Raw genomic sequence first — 12,892 nt, 5'->3', positions numbered from 1 at the left:
TTAAACAAGTCAGTAAGGAAAGGTCTTCCGGTAAATTATCACTGCAGCTTTGTTCATTTGCACTTTCTTCACCACATTTAAATTGTCCAGTTTATTTCTCTCAACTTTGAAGTTTCTTTTCCATTAAAAGGTCAGATTGGGTTAATTACCCCAAATACACAATCTTTTGTAGAATCTTTTTTCTACTTTTCAAAACTGTTGAGTTATGACCCTAATTAACTGTGTGGTTGTAATCTTAATTTGTATTGAATGCTCATATGGTAGGAAAAGCTATCTTAAAAAAGAAGAGATCTTAGCAATAAGAAATGTCACCGACGCTTGACACAGAAATTGACATGCAATTAGCACCCCATGACTATTTCTTGAACCAGTGATGGATGTGTCAATGGCTAACATTAATTACTTACAATTTATCATGTCCTTAGACTAAGGACTTACTCTGTGTTCTTCATGAATCCTCACAACAGCTGTTGTCAGTGTCCCCCAGCTCTCCTGTATCAGCCCCCAGAGAGAGGGCCTACTCATCAAGGAGATCATGATCGACTGATTACTGCTTTGGATTTTGTGCTGCCTGGGCAGTTAATTAGCTAAATGCTATTTTATTAGCACTTAGTTAATAAAATAATAGAAGAGATCATAAGTACATATAATAAAAATAGATGTCCAAGCAGTAGTTTCCGTTTGACTTTGGAGTATGTCATATGAATTTCTCAGTGCAAATTAACTTTTCTGTTTCCTCATAACAACTGGCAATCTTTAGAGACATGACTTAAATGCGTTTGTCTTTGGATTCAAGAAGAGCCTTAAAAGTATCCTCTTAGACATTACACACACACAGACACACACATATTTGATACTTTGTGTTCTATGTTTTATACACTACTTTACATTATATTTTTATATATGTGGTATATGGCATTGACATTTTAGAAATATAATATTGTATTTTGGGGATATGATACATTCTCTTTTGTCTTACACTGTTTTTCTCTTGTAAGTCTTGAGGGAAAATTTTTGGTTCACCAGGATTTCTTTGCATCTAGAAATATGCCCAGCATGTAGTAGGCACTTCATAAATGTTGTAATTAAAAAGCAAATGCTTCATACAGCATGGTAAGTATAGTTAATAACAACAACAAAAAAGCAAATGCTTTTCAATAAGACACTTATTGGGATCTAATTTTACTTGTAGGTTAGTGAGAGTTTGAGTTTAATTTAAATAGTCTTACAAATTTTTAGCGATTGGAAAAATAGATCTTATTTTTGCCTTCTTTATTTTTTTATATTTTAGGAAGAATCCGCAGCACAAGATAGAATATAGACATAGTACACTTCCAGGTAAGTAATTTTACCTCAGGAAACTCAGAATGAAACTGTCAAATGATTCTCATGTTAAACCTAGATGTAGTTTCCAGTTATGTGATTTTTTAAATCTCTGCCTCCATGAATTTGCTGATTTTAATGATTTTTCTTAGATGAAAAAAGTGGTAATTTTTTTATATAGCAGAGGTTTTCTACACATACACAACAATGTATATATATCCTTGTATCTGTTAGGATTCTTTAGTTTGCCAGTACCTGAAAACATAATCTCAAACTAGCCTAAAAGGTAATGAGAACTTACTGACTTCTTTAAGTGAAAAATCCAGAAGAAGAGATGGATTTAGATAAGATTACTGCTTTGACTCATTAGTAATGTCAACAGTGTCACCAATGACCCAATATCCTTTCATCATTCTGTCCTGAGAGGGGTCATTATTATCCTAAGACTGGCTCCTGTCCCCACGAAGGAACTATGTGCATCCTTATCAGCACACATGTAAGTAGAGAGAGAGGATGAATAACTTTAGCTCACCGTTCCTATGAAAAATCAGAAAATCCACTTTTTTTACTGATTAGATCACATTCTTACTCTTGGACCAATCACTGTGACCACTGATTAGTTTGTACCACCCCCGGAACCAAGGTAGGGTCCCTTTCTTCAGAACCACAGGGATCCCCAACAGAAACGAAAGTTTTGGAAGAAGGAGAGGGAGGACAGATACCAGAGAAGCAACGATCAAATTTCCTTCAGTCCTAGGTACGGCAGTTCTGTTTTACTTTTTCTTTCCCCTGCTTCCAAACTCTAATTTTTTACCTTTAACAAATTCTGGTTCTTCATATCATTTATATAACGCAGAGGCCAATTCAGCACACAGCATTTCTGCCCACAGAGTGAGGGAATAAAATGCATAATATGCAGTCTGTGACCCCATGCACTTGTGTGTGCGTAAACACAATCACCTTGTAACCAAGTGATAAAAATAATTTCACCATAAGAGAATTCCATTTGAAATTTCTCTTTGAGATACACTTTCATGCTTTACTACTCCAGACACAAATAACTCATTTTATCTGAGCTAATAGGGTATAGATATTATATGTTATACTTTTTTTTACTGGGGTTCTATCTAATGATATAGCATGTATGATGGTTAAATGAACTTTCCTTCCAGGACTCATGTAATATATATCAATTTGAGCTATATTTTATTGACAGAGTTTAACACTGTCCTGTGAAAAGGCATTTGATACATCTATATCTATAGAAATAGGAACCATTTTCCTAAAAACTATTAATATGCATGAGATAGCATAGTTAAAATATCTGAATTTTCTTTGAAAAGTCTCTTTGAATTATCATTAGAGAATCTTCTGAAAGAAGGCATATTTTTGCAACAACTGTAAGAAAAACTTCTCATTGGAAAGACAGTTTTTAAAGTATAGATATTTTTATTTTCAATCTACTTTCAAGGGTTGTTATGTGGCAATACAGTCAGAACATTCTTCCAACTCTAAAACTTAGAAATTAAGTTGTCTGGAGTATTTCAAATATTAAATTGAATGTTGGGGGGTCCTCATTGTATTTCTTAATTTAGCGATATCTAACACTGAATTCTAACATCCTTGTTTTTCTCATCTCCCAAATCCTTAAAGTTTAACATCACCCAAGTTCCTAATCTCATTTGTATACTGATTTATTATATACTTATTTATTCATTTATTATATCTTCCAAGTGAGCAGAGTTACAGAGATCCGTGAAAATCAGCTATGGGTCTATATTCTTGTGGCAAAATCTCCAAGGAAGGGGCAGGAGAACTTTCTGCTTGGACTTATCAGGGCAGACCTTGATGTGGGTATTGAAGTTGGTCTTGGTCAGATTTAAATCATCTTTGTCTCTTAACTTTGTGGTTGGTAGGTATAGGATATCCCAGACAAAGTAAATAATATATAATCAAGGACATCAAGGTAGAAAATATAAGTTGTGTGTGGAGTTAGCAGTTAGCAAGTGGATCAGTTTAACTAATGTCGAGAGTCTCTGTAGTGACTGTGGATGATACTAAAAATATGTATTGAGGCAGATTATAGAAGGTCTTGAAAACTAGAACAAAGATGTGGGTACATTGGCGAATAATGGCAAGGCAGTATTTTATCCAAATCAAGCTGCTGACATCAGTCTGAATTAGAGTGGGAGAAGTCTTCTGGGTGTTAATTAGGCAGTTGAACAAAGGGCCAGAACTAGAGTGGCCACCATGAGAATGGAAAGATAGAATTGGATACAAGGGAGATTTTGAAGGAAAGATCAGATCTGCCAACTAATTGGTTATGGTGAGGGGGCTGGGATGACGTAATGGAAATAATGATGACTCAGAATTATGATACAGTTTATCAGGAGCCTGGGGATGATATTTACATATCATAGAGATCAGGAGGAAGAACCAGGTAGTTTTTTTTGTTTTTCTGTTTTGTTTTGCTTTTGTTTTTGTTTTTTGAGAGAGAAAGAAAGGGAGAGGCAGAAGGAGAGAGAAAGAGAACATCAAGCAGGTTCCATGCCTAGCGTGGAGCCTGACCTCACAGGATCGTGACCTGAGCCAAAATCAAGAGTCAGACACTTAACCCACTGAGCCACCTAGGCGCCCCCTCTCCTTTTTTAAAAATTCAAGCATGTTGAATTTGGGTTGGGGGTATCATAATTATACAATAAGACAATAGAATTTAATATAGTACCAATATTAAAATAACTGCATTGAACTCTTACTGTTTGACTTCTAATTTGTAGCACTTCTAAACACTTCTGTCTAAGGAGTTCTTCCACACATGCAACAATTTATGTAGTGATTTTGTTTTCTGTAAGTTTGGTGCTGTCATGTGTTAAACTTATTACATATCTAATTGGTTTAAATTTTCACCAACTTTCCACACCTTAAAATTTTAGAGTTCTGTGGTTTTGGCACAAGGTATTGAATGCAAGAGTAATCAGTGCCAGGAAAATTTTATTCTATACTTTTGTAGCTAACTTACCTGTTGAGAGCATTTAAAAGAAATTATCATCAGCATTTTATCATCTGATTATTGAAGTCATTCTGGCTTTTATCATTATGTGATATGCATTAGTCTAGGCTGTTGGTACCATTGATGGCTGAAAATTTAGAATGTTCTACTGATAGCTATTTTAATATTTCTCTAGTTCTGCCCTTGTATGCACACATTTACTTATATATGCTTTTTTCCCCAGAAGTAGAACCCAAAAGCTCTAAAAGCTATTATGAAAATTAATGGAACTTAGATGAGATTATATAAACTGCTGCTTAATGTGGCAAAAGCTGAGAGATTTGGGGAAAGGAAAAAGGCTAGTGCAGTGGTATTTTAAAAAAGAAGTAAATTTCATGTATAATAAAGTATATCAGAATGGGAAAGAAAGGATAATAAAATCTGAAGAATTATTGACATTAAGCTCTAAATCTGCTGTGAGACATCTGTCATCTTAGATCCTAACACCCAAAATCTGTCGCAAAAATCAGCAATTTGGAACAATCTTGTCTTTCTTTAAAACCAGCATTTCTTCCAGCATGTGTTTGTCACTGTACTCTTCACTAGCTCTTCAGACTTATGTTCTTGGGGTAAGAGTTTACAGGGAAATTTTAAACTGTAAAGGAAAGATTAGATACAAATTTAGGAATTGCCATTCTGATATCATACATTCCTCTTCATAAATAGAAAAGTCAGAAATTACTACAGCCTAATCCCAAATAGCTAATACTATGTTGTTTTAAACATGTTAAGAGTTTGTTTCTTCGCTAAAGGTGGTTATTTTCCATCATGGAAGTTCGATGTTACCTATCAATTTTTCAAAATAAGTGGCAGCCTATTTCTCTTGTACTGCTTTGTGCAGTCAAGCTGTCAGTCCATTCCTACATTTCATATTCACTGATCTGTAGAGAAAATGAAGATTCCTACTTTGGCCTTAAAATGAGAACTTCAGAGTCAGAAAGGATTTTTGGAGTAATTTAATCAACATCCTTTGACTCATAGATAAAAACATAAATTCAATTAAGACATTAAGTTAAGTGACTTGTTCATTTTTTATGGGCTTGTTGATGACCCAGATCTTTGAACTTTTCTACCCTCCAGTCTGTTCTCTTCCTCTTACCATGCTGCTTTTTAAAGAGACTTTTTGTTGGATGAGGGGGATAGATTATCACATAAAAACAGAAATAATTAGCAGCAAGAAGCTTCTAAGTGAAAGTATAGAAAAAAATGACTTCTGAGTTTGCCTTGATTTGGAAGAAACAACCTCACTCCTTTTTTTTTTTTTAATTGTTTTAATGTTTGTTTATTTTTGAGAGAAAGAGAGTGTGAGTGGGGGACGGACAGAGAGAGCCAGAGACACAGAATCTGAAGCCGGCCCCAGGCTCTGAGCTGTCAGCAACAGAGCCTGACGCGGGGCTTGAACTCACAAGCCATGAGATCATAACCTGAGCCGAAGTCAGATGCTTAACTGCCTGAGCCACCCAGGTGTTCAGAACCATGCTTCCTGAGATTATTTCCATGATTCAGGAAATCCTATAATAATTCAGATCAATAGGTGTGCTGATTCAGAGCATTTTCCAAATAAATAAAGTTTCACCATCTGCATGTCCCAGTTACACCAAACAGCAGAAACTGTAATTTTTCTAAAATCACCTTCAGCAATTAAAAAAAAAAAAAAAAAAAAAGGTGGGGCGCCTGGGTGGCTCAGTCAGTGAAGGGTTTGATTTGGCTCAGGTCATGATCTCACAGTCTGTGGATTCGAGTCCCGCATCAGGCTTTGTGCTGACAGCTCAGAGCCTGGAGCCTGCTTCAGATTCTGTGTTTCCCTCTCTATCTGCCCCTCCCCCGCTCATACTTTGTCTCTCTCAAAAAGAAATAAACATTAAAAAGTTTTTAAAAAAGGTAAATGCATATCTAGATGGCATTTACATTTTAGAATATTTATTTATTTTTGAGATGTTTATTTATTTTGAGAGAAAGGGAGAGAGAGCATGTGCGTGAGCAGAGGAGGCTAGGGCAGAGAGAGGGGAGAGATGGAGAACCCTAAGTGGGCTTCAAGCTGTCAGTATGGAGCCCAATGCAGGGCTGTGTCTCACAGACCATGAGATCATGACCTGAGCTGAAATTGAGTCAGACACTTAACCAACTGAGCCACCCAGGTGCCCCTACACTATGGAATATTTTAAAGTCACTCATTGTATTTGCTAAAGAGGGTCCATTATAATTGATTGCCGAAAGATAATCACATGTCAGAGTTTAAAACCCTATTAAGAGGTGTGGACATGACACTGCTCACAAAGGACACAGAGCTGAATTCTAGAGCTGACTTTGCTTTTGTCATGAGTTTGACTCTTCAGGTGCTTTTACTTAAAGCACAAAATACCTGTCCATGTAAAGTAAAATGGATGAAATTTGACTACTTGGAGTTCTGTTATGGATTTTTTTTTTTTCACAGATTCTGAACCTCCAATTAAAAGAATATGAGTGTAATGCTTATGTAAATAACAATTTGATAGATAAAAACAATTTTTTGAGGAAACATAATATGGCCTATTGCTCAAGAAATGAGCCTGCCCAGTAAGTTGCTAAAGATTTCAATTTTTCATTGAGGCTTAAATGCCCCTTCAGTTAGCAGGATTTAAATAAAAGCCTTCATTGTGATTCATTATATTGACAGGTTAGGGCTTAAAAGTGTAGATTATAATAAGTGTTTCTGTAAAACTAAGGGTATTCAGCAGTTGATTTGCAAATTGTTCATTTGGTCATTCATATATTAAACAAATATACATATTAAGTGTCTTCTATATGTTAGGTAGGCACTGTTGTTAGAGTCGAGGATACAATAGAGGCAAAGCTTTGCTCTTATAGAATTTTACAAAGGGCAGTGTGCATATAAACAACTATATGATGTCACATAGTGATAACTGCTAAGAAGAAAATGTTATGTAAGAGGACAGAATGACAAAGGTGTGTGTGGTGGGAGGCAGGTGCCATTTCAGGTAGGATGGTAAACGGACCCTGAAAATTTGACATTAGAGCAAGAGACTCGGAGGAGAGAGTAAGAGGTGATTATCTGAGAGAAGAGTATTCCAGGCAAGGGGAAGAGAACTCCAGAAGCTCTGGCGATGATCCTGCTTGTACTATTCAAGGAGCAGTAGAGAAAGGGTAGAACTGAAACAAAGTAAGTGAAGAATGGCAGATGGTATCAGAAAAGCTAGCTGTGGGCCAGTTGTGTAGGGTCTAAGAGGCCAGGACCTGTAAGTAAGGACTTCAGTTTTAATTCAGAGTGAGATAGAAAGCTATTGGAACATTTTCCGGCTCATCTGTGGAGAATAGACAAGAGTGGAAGGCAGAAACCAGTTAGGTGAACCTTGGAACTGGTTGAAAACAGTAGATAATGGAATGGGGACCAGAGTATGGAAGAGATGCGGTGAGAAGTAGCAGATAGATTTTGATGGCAGAGCCACTAGGATATCTTGACATATTGGATGTTGGGTTTTCAGTGGGGGGTATTCAAGGATGACTCCAAGAGATCGTGGAAGGTTGGAGAAGTCATATACTCATGACTGATATGAGAATGACAGGATTTGGGTGAAGTACCTCAAGAGTTGTGTTCTGAGAATATTACGTTTGGGATGCCTGTTAGTAAGTAGAGAGAGTATATAGGCAGTGAGATAAAAGAATCTGGAATTCAGGTGGTGGTCAGGGCTTAGGGTATACATTTGGGAATTTAGGATATAAGACTGGAGTATGTTAGAAAAGAGGTCCCAGCGAGAAACTTGAACACTCTAAAATTTAGAGGTTGGGGAAATGCAGAAGGTCCAGCCTTAGAAGAACAGCCAGTAAAGCAGGGGGAGAACCTGAGGTTGTTTCAGCTTTATGTATGTTTTTCTTGTAAATCTGCAGGGTAATTTCTGAATCTAAAAGGAAATGCTTTACCGAGATGTCACTGGTGATGTATATGAGATACTTCCAAAGCAGAGTGGCCAAGAAGAGATATTGATGTTCTTCCCTCCTCCCTCTTTTCTTCATCTGCAAACTGCCCTCTAAATGCTTTTGTAAATGTTTTCTATCATAAAAGTTATATGGGAAGTTGAGATTAGCTAGACATAAAACATCCCCTCAGGATACTTACAGGAGATAAGAAATGTATACAAATAAATACAGTGCTAGATTTCCCTTAAGGGACTGGTGTGCTTCTTATGCTAATAAGCACAGTGCAAATCATTATGTAGCCTTTGTAGCCTTGGCTACCAAGAAACTTGGGGAAAAACCTAATGCTCAATTTATAATAATTATGTTTAAAATGAAGATTGACATGTTTACATTCTGGTTTTTACGTTCTTAGTTTCTACTTTCATTTGTATTTTTTATGACTTTATTAATATAAGCTGGCTCAAATCCTCTCTGGAAATGAGTAGCGATATTAAGAAAAATGTGAATGTCCAGCCTATGGCAGTTAAGAAGACAGATAAATTACCTTGCTTTTTTGTGGGGTTTTTTTTGTCATCATTCTCATTTTTTCCTCATCGAATATCTTGAGTTTCATGTAAGTTACATCTGTCTATTACATGTGAACATTTTAGGAAGAGGTGAAGTAAAGCATATACAGAAGTACAAACAAAACTATTTTTAACTCATACATTTGGTGGTGTTCATCACAGGGATTGTCCTCTGCCATTCAGAGATTTCCAGATAGAATCTTCCTACTTGTTTCTTAAATGGTCCATATCATCTTAGAGCCTCTCACTGCTTATCTTAAAATAAGCCTGTTGCTTGCAATGGAAAGAAAATAAAAGAGTGGGATGAGGGAAGAAATGGATTTGGAGACAGAAGAATTCTAGTATTATAATCCTAGTATTATTGTTTAGAAACCTATACATTCTAATGGCTGTTACCATAGTCATCGTGATATTTTCAGTAATCCCAGTAACTGAAACATGAACCAGAAGATCTATAAAACTAAACTTTCCAAAATGAATAGACTCATATTTTCTCATTTCATCACAAACCTGGTATGTTAATAAGACTGTGCCAGGTTTACTGTGATAATAGCCTCCATGTTACAGCTGTGTGTTAGCTGTGGCCTTGTCCCATGTATAGTCTCATCCTGGAAACCGAGCTAAAGGATCTGGGACATGAAGGAGTCTGTGGCAGAGGGAAAATGATAGCAGCAGAACTACAAAAAGGCTCTTAAAGCTTCTCCTTGGAAGTGGCACATACCATTTCCACCCACTTTTCTTTGGCCATATCTGATGTCAGTAGGGTGGTTAAATATAATCATGTGACAGAGAGGGACAGTAAATAACCGGGACAAAAATACATTCTACCACCCCGGAGGGTAGCATAGCGTGAATATGATTATGATATTATTTATTTATTTATATATTTAATTTATTTTGAGAGAGAGAGATCAGGGGAAAGGCAGAGAGAGAGATAGAGAGAATCCCAACCAAGCAGGCTTGTGCTGTCAGCATGAAGCCTGGTGTGAGGTTTGAACTCAGGAACAGTAAGATCATGACCTGAGCCGAAATAGAGTCAGATGCCTAACCCACTGAGCCACCCAAGCACCCTTGATTATATTATTAAGGAACCATTATTAGGAATCTCACAGGACATTTAAAAAAAATTTTTTTTTACAAATAGTTTATTGTCAAGTTCGTTTCCATATAACACCTAATGCTCATCCCAAGTGCCCCCCTCCGTGCCCATCCCCCCCCCCACATCCATCAGTCCTCAGTTTTTGTCAGCATTCAAGAGTCTCATGGTTTGCCTCTCCCCCTTTCCCCCACCATTTCCCCCCTTCTTCTCCCCCATGGTCCTCCGTTAAGTTCCTCCTAATCCTCCTGTTCATGCAAACATATGATATTAGGACATTTAAATTTTTTTTAAAATTATTTTAAATGTTTAGTTTTGGAAGAGACTGAGCACAAGTGGGGAAGGGGCAGAGAGAGATGGAGACATAGAATCTGAAGCAGTCTTCAGGCTCTGATCTGTCAGCACAGAGCCCAAGGTGGGGCTTGAACCCACAAACTGTGAGATCATGACCTGAGCCGAAGTCAGATGCTCAACTGACTGATCCTCCCAGGGGCCTTCACAGGACATTTTAATTTCAAGATCCTCTTGGTAGAAGACTTAGAATTAAACAAATGTTGTTTTAAAAAGTTAGAATTCTAACAAAGAATAATTTTAGCCCCCTTTCTAGAAATTTGTGGTGGTTAGCTATATCTTAAGTAAAAATTCTTGTCAGAGAAAGACATTTTACAGTTAGGTATCTAACTAAATTGTCGTGGTGATTGATCTGTTGTGTACCGATTTTTTTTTTTTTCAGTGAGAAGCATCTCAGGTGAAGACAGTGATAATGTTGGGCAATCCAATGAGTGTGACCTCAATGACAGTTTTCCAGATGATGAGGAAGAATATGAGCCAACAGATGAAGATTCTGACTGGGAACCGGAACAGGAAGACCAAGAGAAGGAAGACATGGAAGAGCTTCTGAAAGAAGCAAAGAAATTTATAAAAAGGAAAAAGTAGCTTTTTTCTGCACTAATATATGGCTCATATTCTTTCTGGAAAAAACTCAGGAACTAAGGAGTCACTTGAGCGATAATTGTTTTCCTTCTTTTTATAGTTATGACTTTACTATTGACTCTTTGCAAATGAAACATTGATATGTCAACCTTCAGTGTAGTGGCTGGAATCTGTTTTGTTGCCTTGCTTCTTCTATCCTATTTAAAGCATCTGGCAATAGGAAGCAGAGAGTTAAAGGGAAATAATTGATACTTTTTCATTTACTTTGTGTGTTGGTAATAAAAAGTAAAAGCCATAGGTTGCACAAAACTTTGGCCTTGTTTCTTTTTTCCAAAGATTCTATCTTTATAGAATTCTAGGCAAGCACAACTAGGAAAATTACATCCTGGGTGGGAAAGCATGCCTCTCTTATTGCTATTGCAGTAATTCTTCAAGCAGAACCAGGCTTTACAAAGTAACAGCCAACATATACTGGCTATTATTTTTCTAAGTACCTTGGATATGAGCTTTACAATTTCATTTACTACTTTTGTGCTTTGAAACTTGGGGAAATTAGTACCAAATGGATACTGAAAATAGATTCAACTAGACTATCAAAATGTTCACCATGCAGGGAGTGTTATTTTGTCCCCAAAATCTGTAATTTACTATATGTCTGAATTTGAAAGTAGAAAAACCCAAAGCATTTGACAGGTTTTTTTTTTTTCTCAAAACTGGAGTCCTGCCTGATTATTTTAACTCTCAATGTTCTGTCTTTACATTAAAAGATATAGAAATGATTTTTAACCATAACATTGGTTCTTTTGTCCTCAGATGAAGGCAGCCAGTTGTCTGCCAGTGTTCAAGATTCTGGCCTTTTATTTCAAGAAGAAACCCCTTATTCTCCAGTTTTTTGAAGTATATATCTCTGTTCTCAAACAACTTTAAGCCCTGTAGTACTCTTCATTAGGTGAGTTAGAATTTTTTAAAATACAGTTTAGAATCTTTAATAGTGGTTGGGTATATGAACACAACAGTAGGCATAGTATTGAAATCATAAATCACTAAACCAAAAGTATCCTTGTTAAATATTAATATTTTCTATTCTAAAAGAACCTAGAAATTTATATCTTAAAAAAGCAAGACAGATTTATAATTGTTTTCTTAGTGTTTTTGAATATCTTTCCAAGTTAATTATGTAATATTAAAATTAGCTTAAACTGGCCAGGACAAGATAAATGTTTATTTAGACTATTATTACCTATTATTCTGACTTTGCCTTTGTTATTTAATAACTCATTTTCCCCTTCTAATGACCCTTTAGTCCTGGGGGCTTGACAAATCTGTGAAAAAAAACCTTTTGACTTATTCTCATCCCTGGACTTAATCCTTAAAGTGTTTTTAATCCACTCATAGATAAATCCCAAAGGAACTGAGAATGTGTTCCCATAAAACCTTATACACAATGTCCATAGAGGCATTATTTATAATGGTCAGAAAGTGGAAACACCTAAATGCTCATCAGCTGATGAATGGTTGAACAAAATGTGGCATATCTCTACAGTGGAATGTTTTTTGGCTATGAAAAAGAACTGAAGGATTGATACATGTTTGAAAATGTGCTAAATGAAAGAAGCCAGACACAAAAGGCCACATAATCTATGAACTTGTTTGTATGAAATACCCCAAACAGGTAAATCCATAGAAAGTAGATTAGTAAGGTTATCGGGGGCTGGAGAAGGTGGGGACAGGGGGTGACTGCTAATGGGTACAGGATCTCTTTATGATTGTTAAAATTGTTCTAAAATTAGTGGTAATGGTTGCACAACTCTGTAAATATACTAAAACCCACCAAATTTTACACTTTCAAAAGTGGATTTTATGATATGGGGTATTTTAATAAAGCTGCTATAAAAAGAGAATGTAAGAAGTAACACTAATCTTTCAGAAAGAAGAAAGCATTTAATGTCAGAATATGTTCTTGGCAATAGCGTGGTAGCTCATGGTAGCTGTTTTTTAAGGACAATTTGA

The 12,892-nt window shown here is 36.2% G+C and overlaps 1 protein-coding gene across 4 annotated transcripts in view; it reads left to right on the top strand.

Moving 5' to 3' along the window:
- The window catches only part of APLF (aprataxin and PNKP like factor), a 79,788-nt gene extending 68,611 nt beyond the window's left edge, over positions 1–11,177 (top strand). For 2 of the 4 annotated variants that reach the window (XM_039239618.1, XM_039239619.1), the window contains 2 exons: positions 1,292–1,338; positions 10,683–11,177. In XM_039239618.1, the coding sequence (XP_039095549.1) occupies positions 1,292–1,338; positions 10,683–10,885 (250 nt within the window). In that variant the 3' untranslated portion in view covers positions 10,886–11,177. The remainder of the gene's footprint in view (positions 1–1,291; positions 1,339–10,682) is intronic. The other 2 variants (XR_005529736.1, XR_005529738.1) reach the window with 2 other exon arrangements.
- The last annotated feature ends 1,715 nt before the right edge of the window (positions 11,178–12,892 follow it).

This window comes from Hyaena hyaena, unplaced genomic scaffold (assembly GCF_003009895.1).
Source record: "Hyaena hyaena isolate Hyena2069 unplaced genomic scaffold, ASM300989v1 scaffold_158, whole genome shotgun sequence".
NCBI lineage: Eukaryota > Metazoa > Chordata > Mammalia > Carnivora > Hyaenidae > Hyaena > Hyaena hyaena.
This window is presented reverse-complemented; position numbering and strand designations above follow the sequence as displayed.